Below are 19788 nucleotides of genomic sequence, written 5' to 3'. Positions count from 1 at the left end.
TGCTATTTCACTAGGCCCTATGGAGAAACTGCTATACAACTAGGCCACCAGGGAGAGAATGATATTACACTATTCCACCAGGGAGCGAATGATATTCCACTAGGCCACCAGGATGTGGCTGTTATTACAATTTGCCACCAGAAGGTGAGTGATATTCCAATAGGTCCTCACAGAGAGATTGTTATTACACTTGGCTACTAGGAACTATACGCCAATCCACTAGGCCTCAAGGGAGTGAATGCTTTTAACACCATGCCCATTGGATGCACTTCTTATTGCACTAGACCACCAGGATGTGAATGGACTTCCACAGGGCCCCTAACATACACAACATTACATTGTAGCGAATATTTTCATGCCTACTATCCCACTAAGCTATCAGAAAGTGGATGATATACCATTAAATCCCCAAGGAGCCACTGCTATTCTACTAGGCCACTAGAAATTACACTCCTGAACATTAAAAATTGCAACACCAAGAAGGCAAAGTCATGGAATTCTGGAAATCCCAGGATGGATATATATGTTACTGACCTACAAATGTTGAAAAAATGGAAACAACATTTTAAAAATATCTACATTTTTTATTGAGTGCTCCACGTGCAAAAATACAGCCACTTACAGCCTTGGCTGCTATCAGTGAGGTTATTAATTGTTGTCTGAGGATTGTTCGGATGCACTGAAAGTGTATCGCAGTGCTGTGCGTTAGCCGTGGACGAGGTGCACCCTTTTACTCCCTGGCACGTTACATGAATGTGTGGGTCCTGGCTGGGTGTGTGGATTTGTGCTATGGGGGCGCTACGCCTTTGCAGGCCGCATGTTACCAATGAGTTTGGTTGGCCAGGACCAGATATGGAGGACTTCAATGAGGGAGACCACCAGTCAAAAATAAACTTTTTACTGAACAATAACTTTGTGGGGATTATGCACAGTAGGTAGTGGGTACACAACTTTATGAACGTTTCCTTCACAATACGGAGCATTTTCACACACGGTCTCAATCCCTTTCTTGTTAGTCATTTGGTCTCTATCTTCCCTATTTCATTTTCCTTCACCACAGCCCAGTTCAGTACTACAGTCCAGTGAGCTAGAGGCCTATTCTCAACCCGCGGTTCCGCATCTTCTTTCCCCTCAAAAGAAATATGTTGCTAGTATGGCTGGTCCTTAGCTTTTCTGCTACTGATGCCTTGGAACTCCTGCCGGTCCATTCTCTTCATCTCACATTCGCTTTCCTGTTTTGGCCCGTTACCTCTCTGAGTTATAAACTTGGGGCCATACTGCTAGGCTTCCTCCCCCAGGACCCGTCTCTGATTGTTCACTCCATCCTTCTATCCATTTTCCTTTTCTCTTTACTCCGATTCACGCTAACCACAGTCTTGGTCTCGCCTCACTTTGGGACACCTAAGCCATGCGGCACTGTTTACTCTCCAGACCGTAGGTCTGCTTCAGACGCACACTTGGCCCTGACGTCCTGACATGAAACTGTTTCAGTCCTTATCCCCTCCCACTCTGGGCTAGTCCCAGTCATTAATTCTAACTCTCTCTACTGTTGGCCAGAACACAATGCCAACACTATTAACGCATATCACAGTTTACATCATACAGTAAATCAATACGCTTGTTCTTCAAGGGGGAACGTGGGCAGTATGTCCATCTCCTTACAAATGCACTTGGGCAAATCATCAGGATCCACTACTGGCAGCTCCTGTGTAATTACCGACAAATGACGTCCCAAATGTGCTCCATGAGAGACAAATCCGGAAATGTTGCAGCTATGGGAGCATGTTTGGGCCACGCAGGCTGCTCACAGGAGCACTAGCAACATGCGATCTGGGGTTGTCGTGTTGAAAAACTGCTCCTGGGACACTTTGGATAAATGGCTGCTCCACTGGTTCCACCCACAAATCAATGTAACGCCGAGCTGTTAGTGCACCTGGGATGAAGACTACTGTACATTATTCCACCCCACAATATGACCCCAGGAGTAGTACCAGATTAATGACCTCAGTGATAGCAGCCAAGCCTGTATGTGCCGGGATGTCTGAACGTGACTCATACTCCAGACTGAATAAATTGAGATGTTTTGAATATTTTGATTCCATTTTTTCAGCACTTATAGATCAGTAACACGTCTATCCATCCTGTGATTTCCATCATTCCATGGCTTTTCCTTCTTGACATTGCAATATCAGTGTTGAGGATTGTATATGCTATTACATTAGGTCCCAGAGAGCAGCTACTATTCCACTAAGACATATATATGAGGCCACCAGGGAGTGGATACTATTTCACTAGTTCACAAATGGTGGACACTAGAGTTGGTGTGAATCGATCAGGTCCATCGGCTACAACAGTGATCTCTGGCTGCTGGACAGGATTCTTGAGAACTACCCTTTTTCTGATGGCATCTGTTGCTCTTCTTTTGATTGGACGTCATTGTTGCAGCATCACGCAGATGTGACAGCACGCCAGGCCGGCTGATCAAAAGGAGAATCATGGATGCCGTCTGGCCAAGGGCGGTTCTCATGGCTCCCATCCACCGGTCAGAGATTAATGTTGTTTATATTGGACCTGGTCTTACCAATCGATTTGCACCAACTACAGTGGACACTGATTTTCCTGTTATAAGAAATGGTCTGGGACCACTACAGAGGGAAGGTTAGGACCATAGTCTGCAAGAATAATAAAGCACAGCTATGGTAAAAGTAATATCCAGTTAGGGTAGGATATATATTAAAGTTACGTATAATGACTTCAAAATCTTTTTTGATTGGTGATCAAGGCTCATATACAAAAACGGTATGTATATAGGATTGGAGGAAAAGATTGTAATATCTTAACCAGTCAAAACTCTATCCTTTGTAAACAGGTGAAACAGTCGCTGATTTCCCTTGTGGAGAAGAACTGCCGGCTAAAATCTGTGATAATAAAACATCGGAGTGCAGATTGTATTGGAAAGGACCTAACTTTGGCATCACCAACTTTGACAATATTCTGTTTGCGGTCTTAACGGTTTTCCAGTGCATTACCATGGAAGGATGGACGGACATCCTGTATAACGTAAGTGACAACGAGCCTTCAATGATAGCAGTGATGACCGTGTTATAGAGACAAGTATGGGACTTTGGGAAAGAGTCCTGACTTACTTTGCCATGGGGTGGTCTTGGTGGATGTGGACCAGGTTTGGATAGTTGAGTGCTTTTTTTGATAATATTATTATTATTATTTTTAAACTTATTTTCTATGGAAAATCTAATTTTGTACAAATTTAATACCAGATGCAGGATATGGTGCATCCCTATTTTTTTTTGCGATAAATACAAGGTTTCTTATGGAGATTATAATTTTCGAGGCATACGGGATAACTAGGACATTCTGTCCTGCGTAGGATAACATCGCTTGTTCAGTGGCTCAAGGAGCTGACATGGAGATGTGAATAGAAATGTGCCAATTAGCTGTAAAGTGGAAGCACCCGATGTAGCCACGAGAGCGGGAAAACAGATATCCGTGTTTCTCATTGTCAGAATTACTGCGCGTTTATTAAAAAAACAAAAAAAAACAAAGGGTGTTACATGTGAAGATCTCCAGTCCAGACCTTATCCCGAGGTTATAATCTCCTTACTAAGGCTTGGTGTCATTTTCTGTCTGCACAGTGACGGATGATGGAGAAATAAAACCCGACAAACCGCGAATACACAGTTATAGATTTTATTTTATGGGTTTAGATTTTTAGTAATCGTGGGGACCGTTATGTTGAAGCACACCGGGGCCCTTGAACGTGCTTGCTGATGATGATGTCTCACCTATTTACATGGGGCTACTTGTTGGATGAAGAAGGGGACCGAGATGTAGATCATTATCATTACTTGCTGTTGAACGTCAAGGAAATGTTGCAGAGCAGCCATACGCGTAAAAAAAGACAGTCGGCACCTCCTAGCAAAAAAATAAAAGCTTTGGGGCAAACTTGTGACTGAAATGCCTACTTCTCAACATTTAGAACTCCCCAATCTACCCACTTTTGGAAGGCAGGTTTTCAAAATCAATACTGTTTATAGGCAATGAAAAAGCAAAAACGAAAGATGATTCCCTCTGCGAATGCATAGATATATGTAAGCATTAAATATATGGATTAATGGAACTTGCATTTCTGTCTGGTTCTTAGCAAACAATGCATGTCCAATTTGATCAAATTGTGGGAGCCCACCTGCCAGGACAAGTCAAACCTCATAGGCCACACAAAATAGGTTCACTCCAAATGTACGATGCAAAAAACTGCATTGAAATAAATGTGCAGGAGCACGGTGTAATGCACAAGCAAAGACAAAAGATGCAGCGGCACCCTGTAAGCTGCCATATGCAATGTTTACTAAGCGCCAACACAGGGGATCAGGCATGGACCCTGTGGGACCAGTGTCACCCTGTGATCCTGTATCTCCTGGTAGCAATGGGGAAACCAATGAAATTTTGCAATGGAGCATGCCACAATTTTTCTTTTCCTGGTTTCATACGGATTAGGAGGCAATGAACCTGTGTGCACCACCATCTAAAACCAGAGGGACAGGGTCAGACTGGGGTGTCTGGGGCCCACAGGGGGAATTAACTCTAGGGGCCCACCTACAGCAATATGCAAATATCTGTTTTCCGCTATCCCTGTTATGGGAGAGCGCATGGTGGATGCTGGGTATGACCCGCTGGGTAACCCCGCCCACAGCCTAGCATCACCGCGGAGCACAGCGCTGAGTCATGCCCGGCTGCAGCCGGAACTTGACGTGACATCAGCTGGGTGTCATGTGATGCCTGTGAGCGGCCAGAGATAGCGCCGCTCACAGGCAGTAACAGCAGCACAAGGTATTTACAAAGAAACTTATTTTCATCATAAAAATACATTGGCCTATTTTCAATAGTAGTGGACAACCCCTTTAAAGGGGTTCTTTGGTTAAAACAAGTTATCACCGATCCATGAGCCCCACAGTATAGGTGATGACTTATTGATCGTTTGGGTCCGAACATTGGAAAATGCAGCTATTGGAAGAATGGGGAAGTTTTATCCCTGTTGGGACACTTATCCCCATTGTAAAATGCAGCAGCAGATGGGACGTCTGACCACAGCCTCATTCATTCTCTTGGGGGCTTCCAAAAAAGAGCAGCGCTCACAGCCACTGAGGGAATGAACGGATCAGTGGTTGAGTCGCACATGAGCTCCAGTCTAATGGGGAGAAAAGCTCCACATTCTGCCAATTGTGTGCCAGCAGTCAGGCACCCACCAATCAATAAACTTATCACTTATCCTGTGGAGAGATGATTACTTGTTTTCACCGGAGAACCCTTGTAAGTGCATCTCTGCCGCTCTGGTCCACGTATTTAATCTCTAAGGCCGCGGCCCCACTATCAGTATTTGGTCAGTATTCGGTCAGTATTTTGTCTCAGAAGTGGGAGCCAAAACCAGGTGAGGAACAATCAGAGAAAAGGTTTAATACAAACTTGTGAACCAATTCTGCATTTATCACCCACTCCTGATTTTGGCTCCCACTCGTGAGAAAAAATACTGACCGAATACTGACCAAATACTGATAGTGGGGCCGTGGCCTAAAGGAAAAAATCTTCTCCTAGTTAATATCAGAGAGAACAAATGACTTCCATACACAACACAATTCACTATACCAACACCAATAATACCACATACAAAAGGGACAAATATTGCCACACCATGACCAGACCACATATTACCACCACATAGTGACCGAATAATACCACGTACAAGGAACAAATACCACCACACCATGACCAGTCCACATATTACCACCTCATAATAACCAAATAATACCACACACAAGGAACAAATACCACCACACCATGACCAGACCACATGTTACCACCACATAGTGACCAAATACTACAATACTGATCATGAATACAAACCACAATACTAATAACACTGTTAATACCACCAGCGACATTATACACAGGAGCTCTGTATGTAGTTAGTGTGAGTGTACAGGTTATACAGGGATCACCAAAGACATTATACACAGGAGCTCTGTATATACAGTAGTGTACAGGTAATACAGTGATCACCAGTGACATACACAGGAGCTCTGTATATAGTGTATAGTGTAAGTGTACATGTAATACACTGACTCATCAGTGACATCTCTAGGTGAAGTCCTTCATCTTCGCTTTTCCTCTTCATCTGGCACAGACCGCCATCACTTCTTCCAGCCAGGTCTTGTCTCTACAGAAAATAGCAAACAGTTATCAATAACTGATCTCTTCTAGAGCACATTCCACACTTTTCCTCCGACTTCTACACTACACCAGTTGAAGAAAAAAAGCAACTTAGTGCTGCCCTGCACAGTAAAAGGATCCCCCCTTTTGCCCCCCCATCCCCTCCATGGAAAAAAAGTTTCCTCAAAAGTAAATGATATTACAGAAGTAATAATGTTTCCCACTTGCCATCATAAACTAATAATGTATGTTCCTCAATCTGGCACCCAAACAGTAATTAAGTCCCTTGTCCAGCCTGGCCCCCCATATATCCATCCTGCTCCACCCAAATATATCCATCCTGCCACCCATATATCCCTTATGGCCCCCATATGTCCATCCTGGCCCCTTTATATATTTATCCTGGCTCACATGTGTCCAGCCTGCCCCCCATGTATCCATCCTGGCCTCCATGTGTCCAGTCTGCCCCCCCCCCGTATATCAATCCTAGCCCCCATGTGTCCAGCCTGCCCCCCCATATATCCATCCTGGCCCCCATGTGTCCAGCCCGCCCCCCGCCATATATCCATCCTGCCATCCATGTGTCCATCATGCCCCCCATGTGTCCATTCTGCCCCCATGTATCCATCCTGGCCTCCATGTGTCCAGCCTGCCCCCCCGTATATGTATCCTGGCCTCCATGTGTCCTGCCTGCCCCCCCATATATCCATTCTAGCCCCCATGTGTCCAGCCTGCCCCCCATATATCTATCCTAGCCCCCATATGTCCAGCCTGCCCCCCCATATATCCATGCAGGCCCCCATGTGTCTAACCTGTCCCACTCCATATATCCATCGAGGCCCTCCCTTATGTGTCCCTCCAGGACCCCTTATGTGTCCATCCAGCCCCCCCATGTGTCCAGCCTGCCCCCATATGTCCATCTAGGCCCCCCATATACCCTTCCAGGCCCCCCCTTATGTGTCCATCCAGGCCCCCTTATGTGTCCAGCCTGCCCCCATGTGCCCATCCAGCCCCCCAATATACCCATCCAGGCTCCCCCTTGTGTGTCCATCCAGGCCCCCTTGTGTGTCCATCCAGGCTCCCCCCCCATGTATCCAGTCTGCCCCCATGTGTCCATCCAGGCCCCCCCGTATGTGTCCATCCAGCTGCCCCCATGTGTCCATCCAGGCCCCCCCGATATACCCATCCAGGCCCCCCCTTATATGTCCATCCAGGTCCTGTTGTGTGTCCATCCAGGCCCCCCCCATGTGTCCAGCCTGCCCCACAGTGTTCAGCCTGCCCCCATGTATCCATCCAGGCCCCCATCCCATTCTGCATTCACACACACACACACACACAAAAAAAGATTCCGCTTACCTACCTGCGCTCCCGGCGCTGTGCGCTGTCCTCCTCTGCTTAGATCCAGAGCGCTTGTAGCAGAGACCGGCAGCTGACTTGCGTTCGCAGATGCGCTAGCGACGTCGGATGCACAGCTTCAGCATCATCGGGACGTGTGCGCAGTGGTTCAGGTAATGAACACCAGGTGTGCGCGTCCCTGCTTATACGCTGCCTGCGCTTTTAAATGGTCTTAAAACCGCAGGTTTTTTTTTTCCTTCTTTTCTTCCCCTTCTCCTCTGCACCAAGGGCCCACTGGGGATTTCCCCGGTATCCCGCCAGCCCAGTCCAACCCTGCAGAGGGACATAGAGGTGATGAGTGATCCTTTATAAAGTAGGACTGCACGTGTCAGTCGCTGGTCTGTACACTATATGGCTTAATTGTCCCCACAGCTTTATAGGCTTCTAGTCCACATCTTTCTTCTTCTGTAGGACCATGGTTTTGGCAAGGATCGAGAGAGAATATGTTGGCAATGCCAACGTGCAAGGGGTCAATTGTTTTGGGAGTACTGATGATGGCTAATCCAAGACCCACAAGTCCCTTTTTTGGTTTCTTGTCTTCTTTGCATCTTGATTTTCATTGTCTCTTTGTCATGGCTTGTCTCATCCAGTGTCTTTTTTTCACCAGTCTGGAGTCTGATAAATGATTTCTGTTTTATAATAAATCGTCTTTTCCTTCGGATTCATAGTCAAACACCCAGATTTGCCTGAGTCAGACCTTTTGCTTCTGTCAAGCTGTAAACTCCCATTCCATCTGGTAGACCAGGTGATCGATGTATCCGTGTCTTCAGAGCGTTTCTGCTTCCGAATGCAGTCAGCGATCATTTGTTATCTCATTGATTCTTATTTAATATATCACTAAATGCCGGCAAAACGAAAAGATGAGAAACCAGAGGAAAATGTATGACTTTCATCACTGACCAAATGGACTGACTGTCACTTAAAACCCTGCAATGTTCCCCACTGTTTTAGCAGGGGGAGGGAGGAGGCATATCAATAAACCCCCCTGGGTGCAGACACAGCAACACTCCATTGACCCCTAGAAGCAAGCACTTTGCATGACTCGCTTAGTTTGAAGGTGCATGTAACCTCATCCAGTGGTTTTATTTACTAGTACTGTATCTCATTTACTAATGCTAGCTCGCTGTGTGATGAGACCTCGTGCGTAGGCGAACCCTCTGGAAATTGCCGTGTCTGGAAATGTCTGGATTTAAAAATGGACAAATCTGAATTTCTTCTTATAAAATCTTCTCTGCAAAGTTTCTAGAAAAAAACACATGTAAATATACAGGGTGGTCCAAAAGTAGGTGGACAGAAAGTGTAATAAGGTTATGAAGGGGGAGATTTATCAAACACTAAATTGCAGCTGCCTGTCTGGATCATCCTCCAATAAACCATGAATTAGACGTGGACGATAAGCTTTCCACCCAATAGATTTCAGGATTCGCATGATAGAAGCTCGTGAAATTCCCAATTCAAAAGAGGCTCTTCTGTGGACTTTTTTGGACTCTGAACAAATGTTTCAGCAACAAGTTGTTTATTATCTTCTGTACAGACCTTTTTGGGTCGACCAGTTTTTGGAGCATTAAGGATTGAGCCAGTGGCATTGAATTTGTCACGAATGTGGTAAATGGTTTGTCTCTTTGGGGCTTGAGTACCAAATGTTTCAACCCAATTTGCTCTAACGGTTTCAGCATTTTGAGATTTCCAATACTCTGTTAAAATCCATTTTCTTTGATTGGTATTTAAATTATTTGCCATTATGTGTTATCTGAATTATCTGAAAAGAAAACAGATTTGGGGGAGATCTATCTGTGAAAACTAGATCTGTGAAACTGGCTCAGTTTCCCTTAGCAACCAATGAGATTCCACCTTTCATTTTCCAAAGAGTCTGTGAGGAATGAAAAGTGGAATCTGATTGGTTGCTAAGGGCAACTGAGCCAGTTTCACTTTACACCATGTTTGATAAATCTCCCTCTTCATAACCTTATTACACTTTCTGTCCACCTACTTTTGGACCACCCTGTATATAAATATATAATATCTATAATATAACCGGGGATGTGTCCTTCTATCCGAAGCCTCTATAGACTGAGCATGCTCAGTGTGGCGCCATGACGACAATATGTCCAGCACAACAGACAGAGAGAAAGAAAGAGAAAGACAAATTCGTGAGTACACCCCCATATTCTTAGTACACTGTATATACAGCGCTCAGCATAAGAAGTGAGCACACCCCCATGTATGCTCAGCACGTTATACATACAGTTGTGCTCAAAAGTTTACATACCACAGCAGAATTTTTCCTTTCTTGGCCTTGTTTCAGAGAATATGAATGATAACAAAAAAACTTTTTCTCCACTCATGGTTATTGGCTGGGTGAAGCCATTTATTGTCAAACTACTGTGTTTTCTCTTTTTTAAATCTTAATGACAACTAAAAACATCCAAATAACCCTGATCAAAAGTTCACATACCCCAGTTCTTAATACAGTGTATTGCCCCCTCTAACATCAATGACAGCTTGAAGTCTTTTGTGGTAGTTGTGGATGAGGTTCTTTTATTTCTCAGATGGTAAAGCTGCCCATTCTTCTTGGCAAAAAGCCTCCAGTTCCTGTAAATTCCTGGACTGTCTAGAATGAACTTCGTGAGATCTCCCCAGAGTGGCTGAATGATATTGAGGTCAGGAGACTGAGATGGCCACTCCAGAACCTTCACTTTGTTCTGCTGTAGCCAATGACAGGTCGACTTGGCCTTGTGTTTTGGATCGTTGTCATGTTGGAACGTCCAAGTACGTCCCATGCGCAGCTTTCGGGCTGATGAGTGCAAATTTATTAGTATTTGCTGATAACGTGCTGCATTCATCTTTCTTTCATCTTTTACCAAGTTTCCTGTGCCTTTGTAGCTCACACATCCCCAAAACATCAGCGAACCACCTCTGTGCTTTACTGTAGGAATGGTGTTCCTTTCATCATAGGCCTTTTGACCTCTCTCCAAATGTAATGTTTATGGTTGTGGCCAAAAAGTTCAATTTTAGTCTCATCACTCCAAATTACCTCGTTCCAAAAGTTTTGAGGCTTGTCTATGTGCTGTTTGGCGTATTGTAGGCGAGATACTTTGTGGCATTTGCGCAGTAATGGCTTTCTTCTGGCGACTCGACCATGCAGCCCATTTTCCTTCAAGTGTCTCTGTAACATACCTGGCGGCGTCCTTGCATGGTGGTCCATCTCCCACTGTGCAAGAGGGCGCACTTGATCTCCTGTCCAGAATGTCTCTCTGGCTTCCCTCCATGCTGTCTGTTTGTGTCTGTTTCTGCTGCTTAAGGGCGGTGCCCGATCACTTCCTGCCTTTTGTACCTGCTGTGGGTCACACCCCTTGTGCGTCCTCAGCCTATTGCTGTCTGTCACTTGGTATATAGCTCAGCAGCTCCCTTCTATCCCTGCCTGAGCATAGTGTTTCCTTCAGTGTGTGCTTGCACTCTGAAGGTGCCAGGTCCCGTCTCTTGTCTCCTGCTTTTTGTATCAGTTCCCGTGTCTGAACTGAGTCCTGTATGTCTTCTGCTTTTCGGTATCAGTTCCCGTGTCTGAACTGAGTCCTGTATGTCTCCTGCTTTGCGGTATCAGCTCCCGTGTCTGAACTGAGTCCTGTATGTCTCCTGCTTTTCGGTATTAGTTCCCGTGTCTGAACTGAGTCCTTTCTGTGTTCTCTTGTCTGTCCTGTCTGAACACGCTCCTAGCCTGTTCCTCCTGCCTTCTAGGGGCCGATTACCTAGACCCGTTCCTGTATCTTGTCTGACCTGTCTGAACACGCTCCTAGCCTGTTCCTCCCGCCTTCTAGGGGCCGTTTACCTAGACCCGCTCCTGTATCTTGTCTGTCCTGTCTGAACACGCTCCTTGCCTGTTCGTCCCGCCTCTCTGGGGGCAGTATTCCCAGACCCGCTCCTGTATCCCGCTGCAGTGTCGGTCTCCTCCGTACACTCAGTTCCAGTCTGAACTCTCTCCTATCCTTTACCTGTTTTGCCTCTATGTCCGTTCCCTTCCTTTTTCTGCAGAGTCTGAACTCGTACCTAACTCCTGCTTGTTGTCTCTGCAAGTACTGTGTGAGTATCTGGCTCTGTCTTTCCCTTCCTGTCTGTTCCGTGTGAACAGAGCCCTGTCCTCCCTGCTCAGCCTTGTCTGCACTCTAGCTGTGCTTGCCTGTAACCCTCTGCCTGTATTGTTCCTGAGTCCCGGTGTGTACTGGGTCCTATCCCGCCTGTGTTCCTACCTGCTAGTGCCTCCCTGTCTGCACTCTAGCTGTGCTTGTCTTTACCCCCCTGCCTGCATACCCGCCTGCCTGCATACCAGTCGTGCCTGCCTATACCCACCAGTCTGTGTGCCAGCCTACCAGCCTGTTCCTGTATTCCCCTGTGTGGGTCAACAGCCGTGTCCGGGGTCTGTCCTGGAGTAGCACCTGGTCCCTCTGCTCGGTTCCTCCTTGGTGCACTGGCGTCGTATGCCGTCGTGCGACCCTGGTCGGATCGGGTGAATACTTAGTCACGCCCCTCCAGGCATTCACTCTCCGGCACGGTCCAGTGGAATCACTACCAATCACACGCACACGCCGCTTAGCCCGGGCGTGTGCATAACAGCATGCTCAGGCCATGGTTCCCGTTGAGCCCCACGGCCTTCGCTCTCTGAGAAGTTTTCCAGTGAATATATGCATTAAAATAAATAAATAAAATTTTTTTCTCTTAGCTGAGTTCCAGGCGAAATTACGCACCGTCCAGATGGATCTATCAGCCCTCGTTCCTGCGGATCCGCCACGTTACTATGGGGATCCAAGACAGTGTCGTGCATTTGTGGAGCAATGCATACTACACTTTAAGGCCTACCCTCTCTATTTTCCTTCCGATTGGGCTAAAGTGGCCTTTATGATTGACTACCTAGCGGGTGATGCCTTGAAATGGGTCACCCCCCTATGGGAAACACAGGATCCGATCCTCCTGGACCTAATGGCCTTCCTGGTGGCCTTTCGTATGGTCTTCGAGGACCCTAACTCTGAAGCCCCTGCTGAAGCTTCACTTCCCAATATCCCGGAGCAGCCCCGACGGGTAATGTGTGTGGGTAGCGCAATAGTCCTCCAGCCCAATGAGACTACTGCCCACCCAGAATCCTCACAGGGTGACTACGCTTTCCGGAATACTTCTCTCAACCTCAAGAGGCAGTCCAGACGTGCTAGACTTAGAGGCAAGCCGTCACGCCAGGGTCTGTCCTCCCTGAGACCTCCTGACCCCAACCTTGAAGTCCCTACTGAAGCTTCATCTCCCTGTATCCCGGAGAAACCCCAATGGGTAATGTGCGTGGGTAGTGCACCAGTTCTCCTGGCCGAAGAGACTTCTGCCCATCCAGACTCCACACAGGAGAACTTCCTGCACCCGGCATCAGATGCTTCTTTCTCTTTAACCGGTGTGCATGTCCAAGGATGCTCCAAAGCTGTGGTTACCTCAGAGTCTGTGCACCTCTACTACCTGGCGGAGGATCCCCTGTTGCCTCCTGAACCCTCCGGGATACCACTCGATGACAAATGGAGAGAGACTTCTCTACACCCGGTACTCAATACTTTGTCCGCTTCGTCCTGTGAGCCTGACAATGGGTACCCCAAAGTGGTAGTTACCTCCGAGTCTCTACACCCCTCCGACCAGGCGGAGGATCTCCAGTTGTCTCCTGAACCCTTCGGGGTGCTACCTGGTAGCGAAAGGACAGAGACTCTCCTATACTCTGTACCTGATACCTCGCTCGCTTCGTCCAGTGAGTCCAACCTAGTGTACTCCGAAGCAGAGGTTACTCCTGAGTCTCTACACCCCTCCGACCAGGCGGAGGACCTCCAGTTGTGTTCAGAACCCTTCGGGGTGCCACCTGGTGGTGAATGGACAGAGACTTTCCTATACTCGGTACCTGATACCTCGCTCGCTTCGTCCAGTAAGTCCAACCTAGTGTACTCCGAAGCAGAGGTTACTCCTGAGTCTCTACACCCCTCCGACCAGGCGGAGGACCTCCAGTTGTGTTCAGAACCCTTCGGGGTGCCACCTGGTGGTGAATGGACAGAGACTTTCCTATACTCGGTACCCGATACCTCGCCTGCTTCCTCCAGTGAGTCCGACCTAGTGTACTCTGAAGCAGAGGTTACCCGTGAGTCTCTACACCCCTCTGACCAGGCGGAGGACCGCCAGCTGTCTCCAGAACCCTTCGGGGTGCCACCTGGTGGTGAATGGACAGAGACTTTCCTATACTCGGTACCCGATACCTCGCCTGCTTCCTCCAGTGAGTCCGACCTAGTGTACTCTGAAGCAGTTGTTTTCTCTGAGCCTCTGCACTCTTCTGACCCGGCGGAGGACCTCCAGTTGTTTCCTGAATCCTCCGGGATACCACCAGATAACAAAGAGACAGTGACTTTTCCTCATTATGTACGTGATAACCCGTCTATTTCTTCCTGTGAGCTTGACAAGATGTACCTCGAAGCAGAGATTACCCTTAAGTCTCTGTCCCCCTCCAACCCAGTGAACGACTGGCCCTCGAATTCCCTGCGGAAGATTCTGGCAGGCCTGAAGAAGAGGGGGCGTAAGGGGGGAGGTACTGTAACATACCTGGCGGCGTCCTTGCATGGTGGTCCATCTCCCACTGTGCAAGAGGGCGCACTTGATCTCCTGTCCAGAATGTCTCTCTGGCTTCCCTCCATGCTGTCTGTTTGTGTCTGTTTCTGCTGCTTAAGGGCGGCGCCCGATCACTTCCTGCCTTTTGTACCTGCTGTGGGTCACACCCCTTGTGCGTCCTCAGCCTATTGCTGTCTGTCACTTGGTATATAGCTCAGCAGCTCCCTTCTATCCCTGCCTGAGCATAGTGTTTCCTTCAGTGTGTGCTTGCACTCTGAAGGTGCCAGGTCCCGTCTCTTGTCTCCTGCTTTTTGTATCAGTTCCCGTGTCTGAACTGAGTCCTGTATGTCTCCTGCTTTTCGGTATCAGTTCCCGTGTCTGAACTGAGTCCTGTATGTCTCCTGCTTTGCGGTATCAGCTCCCGTGTCTGAACTGAGTCCTGTATGTCTCCTGCTTTTCGGTATTAGTTCCCGTGTCTGAACTGAGTCCTTTCTGTGTTCTCTTGTCTGTCCTGTCTGAACACGCTCCTAGCCTGTTCCTCCTGCCTTCTAGGGGCCGATTACCTAGACCCGTTCCTGTATCTTGTCTGACCTGTCTGAACACGCTCCTAGCCTGTTCCTCCCGCCTTCTAGGGGCCGTTTACCTAGACCCGCTCCTGTATCTTGTCTGTCCTGTCTGAACACGCTCCTTGCCTGTTCGTCCCGCCTCTCTGGGGGCAGTATTCCCAGACCCGCTCCTGTATCCCGCTGCAGTGTCGGTCTCCTCCGTACACTCAGTTCCAGTCTGAACTCTCTCCTATCCTTTACCTGTTTTGCCTCTATGTCCGTTCCCTTCCTTTTTCTGCAGAGTCTGAACTCGTACCTAACTCCTGCTTGTTGTCTCTGCAAGTACTGTGTGAGTATCTGGCTCTGTCTTTCCCTTCCTGTCTGTTCCGTGTGAACAGAGCCCTGTCCTCCCTGCTCAGCCTTGTCTGCACTCTAGCTGTGCTTGCCTGTAACCCTCTGCCTGTAACCCTCTGCCTGTATTGTTCCTGAGTCCCGGTGTGTACTGGGTCCTATCCCGCCTGTGTTCCTACCTGCTAGTGCCTCCCTGTCTGCACTCTAGCTGTGCTTGTCTTTACCCCCCTGCCTGCATACCCGCCTGCCTGCATACCAGTCGTGCCTGCCTATACCCACCAGTCTGTGTGCCAGCCTACCAGCCTGTTCCTGTATTCCCCTGTGTGGGTCAACAGCCGTGTCCGGGGTCTGTCCTGGAGTAGCACCTGGTCCCTCTGCTCGGTTCCTCCTTGGTGCACTGGCGTCGTATGCCGTCGTGCGACCCTGGTCGGATCGGGTGAATACTTAGTCACGCCCCTCCAGGCATTCACTCTCCGGCACGGTCCAGTGGAATCACTACCAATCACACGCACACGCCGCTTAGCCCGGGCGTGTGCATAACAGTCTCCTTGTTGTGCATCTTGAAACAGCCACACCGCTAGTTTTCAGTGAGTCCTGGATTTCACCTGATGTTATTTGTGGGTCTTTCTTTGCATCCCGAACAATTTTGCTGGCAGTTGTGGCCGAAATGTTGTTGGTCTACCTGACTGTGGTTTCGTTTTTACAGAGCCCCTGATTTTCCATTTGTTAATCACAGTTTGAACGCTGCTGACTAGCATTATCAATTCCTTGGATATTTTTTTGTAACCCTTTCCTGTGTTATACAGTTCATCTACCTTTTCCCATAGATCCGTTGACAATTCTTTTGCTTTCCCCGTGACTCACAATCCAGAAACATCATTTGAATGTTTTTGGTTGTCATTAAGATTTAAAAAGAGAAAACACAGTAGTTTGACAATAAATGGCTTCACCCAACCAATAACCATGAGAGGAGAAAAAGTTTTTTTGTTATCATTCATATTCTCTGAAACAAGGCCAAGAAAGCAAAAATTCTGCCGGGGTATGTAAACTTTTGAGCACAACTGTATAGCGCTTAGCATAAGTGCGTACACCCCCCTGTATTCTCAGTACATTATATATACAGCGCTCAGTGTGAGTACACCCCCCTGTATTCTCAGTACGTTATATATACAGCGCTCAGCATAAGTGAGTACACCCCCCTGTATTCTCAGCACGTTACACATACAGCACTCAGCGTAAGTGAGTACACCCCCCTGTATTATCAGTACGTTATATATACAGTGCACAGCATTAGTGAGTACACCCCCCTGTATTCTCAGTACATTATACATACAGTGCTCAGCGTAAGTGAGTACACCCCCCTGTATTCTCAGTATGTTATACATACAGCACTTAACGTAAGTGAGCACACACCCCTGTATTCTCAGTACGTTCTACATACAGCACTCAGCGTGAGTACACCCCTGTATTCTCTGTATGCTATATATACAGTGCTCAGTGTAAATGAGTACACCCCCATGTATTCTCAGTACTTTATATATACAGCGCTCAGCGTGAGTACACCCCCCTGTATTCTCAGTACGTTTATATATACAACGCTCAGTGTAAGTGAGTACACTCCCCTGAATCCTCAGTACATCTTATATATGCTGGATGCGTCCTTCTATCCGAAGCTGGGATGGGTGGCTTCTGCGCAGTGAGGCACCGGAGTCAGCATGTGTGCAAACCGCACTACAGTGCCATTTTATTGAAGACACTGTATGTGCGAATTCGCAGACAGTGTCTTTAAAAACTGGTACAGGATAGCGCTGTATGCGCACGTGCTGACTCCGGCGCCATTAATAAAATTTAAAATGTACCAATAAAAATGCTCGCCACCCGGGTTTAGAACGGGTTCAATAGCTAGTATATATTTAAAAAGAGATGTCAGGACTAATACAACATGTTGTGCACAGATACAGTCTTTTAGAACCTGCTGAAAAAGAAGACTCAAAAAAAACAGGAGATACCCATTTAAAAAACTTTCTGAAATAAAAGTCCTACCATGTTACCATGTCAATGCTTGTGCTACAAGATGGCTTGGTTTGGACTACCATCATTGCTTCTGTTCTTAAAAAAAAACTAAGATACACTCTTTTTAATTTGAAGATGGACTGGTGATCATCTGTGCAAGGGACCCTCTTCTTTGACCGTCATGGCTTCTGTTCATGAAAAGATTGTCTACAATGACAACCTTTTATTAAATAAAATCTGGCTCTGGGGGGAATTACTTTATGACCTCCCTAATTTTCAGCACGTCTTGATGGATCCCATTGGCTAAATATTGTGTCTATTATATTTCCATCATGGTTCAGACTATGCTAGCCCTGCCATCTTGTTCCTTGGCCAGTGTTGGCTTTGGGTCTGTAAAGGTGGAGAAGTCGTCCAAACACCCTCTCTGAAGACATCTCTAATGTTACTGTATGGACCTGCTGTTTTATGTGACATAGTTATGTGATTTTACATTCACTAGCCTGCAGCAGCTTGTTAGCTTAGGATAGCGTTAACATGTTATGCTAGCCCAGGTGGGGAGGAGTTTCTGGGGCATTTGTGCAGGAAGCTAGTTCCTCTAAGTGGGTTTTTGGTTGAGCTGTTGAAGTAGCAAGAAGCATCATCTGAGCTACAGGCCACAAGTGGGAAGTGTGCTGCAATTAGGAATCAAAGGGTTTAAGTGCAGAAGTGTGTTACAGAAGCCAGCTTACCATCTACACGGCCAGAGTGCAGAGACAGGAAAGGAAATCACAGTGACACACATTGACCCATGTTACTATCATACCAAGACAGATTCTTCACTTTCAGTGAGTACCTGTAATAGCATAAATAGAGCTAAAGAAGGTGTGATTCCTGTGGGCAGCTAGCGAGGAGTGGGCTACTGACAACATGTCAAACCGGTTCTGGAGGACTAAGTTGAATCTTTATTTGACCGCATCGGGTATTCTAGAATAGGTATGCGGCCAACCGCGACCAATCAGCGAAGCGGTGTTTAAATTTGGCGCCAATATCGCTGATTGGTCACGGCCGGTGGTTGCGACTAATCAGCAGAGCGTTGTTTAAATATGACACCAAAATTGCTGATTGGTCGCGGCCGGCCACCGATACCAATCAGCAGAGCGGGGTTTACATTTGGCGCCAAAATCGCTGATTGGTCACGCCCGGCGGTCGCGACCAATCAGCAGAGCGGGGTTTAAATTTTGCGCCAATACTGCTGATTGTTCGCGGCCGGCGACCGCGACCAATTAGCAGAGCATTGTTTAAATTTGGCGCCAATCTCGCTGATTGGTCGCGTCTGCCATCCGCGACCAATCAGCAGAGCGTTGTGTAAATTGTGCGCCAATCTCGCTGATTGGTCGCAGCTGGCGTCCGCGACCAATCAGCAGAGCGTTGTTTAAATTTTGCGCCAAAATCGCTGATTGGTCGCGGCTGGCGGTAGCGACCAATCAGCAGAGCGGTGTTTCAATTTGCCACCAAAATCGCTGATTGGTCGGGGCCGGCCACCGCGACCAATCAGCAGAGCGGGGTTTAAATTTGCCGCCCATTTCGATGATTGGTCGGGGCCGGCGGCCGCAACCAATTAGCGTCGTATTAGTGAGGACCGGGGAGCGGCACTGCCTGTGCGGGTACTTCCGCTGCAAGCAGCTGGGAGATGAGCGGCTGCTCGCAGCAGAAGCATCCCGTCCGGTGGCGCCGCTCCTCGGTCCTCCGTTCACACTTGCCGTCGGGAGATCATAGCGCTGTTTAAATTAGGCGCCAATCTCGCTGATTGGTCGCGGTCGGCTGGCGGCCGCAACCAATCAGCAGAGCGTTGTTTAAATTTGGCGCCAATCTCGCTGATTGGTCGCGACTGGCGGCCGTGACTAATCAATAGAGCGTTGTTTAAATTTTGCGCTAATCTCACTGATTGCTCGCGGTCGGCTGTCATCCGCGACCAATCAGCAGAGCGTTGTTTAAATTTGGCGTCAATCTCGCTGATTGGTCGCGTCTGGCGTCCGCGACCAATCAGCAGAGCGTTGTGTAAATTTTGCGCCAATCTCGCTGATTGGTCGCGGCTGGCAACCGCGACCAATCAGCAGAGCGCTGTTTAAATTTGGCGCCAAGCTCGCTGATTGGTCGCGGCTGGCGTCCGCGACCAATCAGCACAGCAGTGTTTAAATGTGGCGGCAAGATTGGTGATTGGTCGCGGCCGCTATTTAAATGTGGCGCCCAAATCGGTGATTGGTCGCGGGCAGCGGGCAGCGGCCGCGACCAATCAGCAGAGCGGTGTTTAACTTTAGCGCCAAGATCACTGATTGGTCGCGAATCGTATTGGTGAGGACCGGGGAGCGCCGCTGCCTGTGCAGATACTTCCGCTGCGAGAAGCCGGGACATGAGCGACTGCTCGCAGCAGAAGTATCCCGACCCGCAGCGCCGCTCCCCGGTCCTCCCTTGACACGCTAGCCGCTGATGTCCCCACAGTATCCGCATGGTGTTACAAAGGTCCGGACATTTGTGTTAAAAATCGCTGATTGGTCGCTGGCGCTGCCCGCGACCAATCACCGATTTGGGCGCCAAATTTAAATATCGGCCGCGACCAATCACCGATTTTGGCGCCACATTTAAATAGCGTCCGCGACCAATCAGTACAGCG

At 48.0% G+C, this 19788-nt stretch overlaps 1 protein-coding gene across 7 annotated transcripts in view; it reads left to right on the top strand.

Annotated features, from left to right (window-relative positions):
* The window catches only part of CACNA1B (calcium voltage-gated channel subunit alpha1 B), a 517223-nt gene that overhangs the window by 139812 nt on the left and 357623 nt on the right, over positions 1–19788 (top strand). For all 7 annotated transcript variants that reach the window (XM_073640296.1, XM_073640292.1, XM_073640293.1 and 4 more), the window contains exon 5: positions 2870–3060. In XM_073640296.1, coding sequence (XP_073496397.1) covers positions 2870–3060 — 191 coding nt within the window. The remainder of the gene's footprint in view (positions 1–2869; positions 3061–19788) is intronic.

This window comes from Phyllobates terribilis, unplaced genomic scaffold (assembly GCF_046119375.1).
Source record: "Phyllobates terribilis strain yellow unplaced genomic scaffold, ASM4611937v1 Scaffold_7__3_contigs__length_470593459, whole genome shotgun sequence".
Taxonomy (NCBI): domain Eukaryota; kingdom Metazoa; phylum Chordata; class Amphibia; order Anura; family Dendrobatidae; genus Phyllobates; species Phyllobates terribilis.
This window is presented reverse-complemented; position numbering and strand designations above follow the sequence as displayed.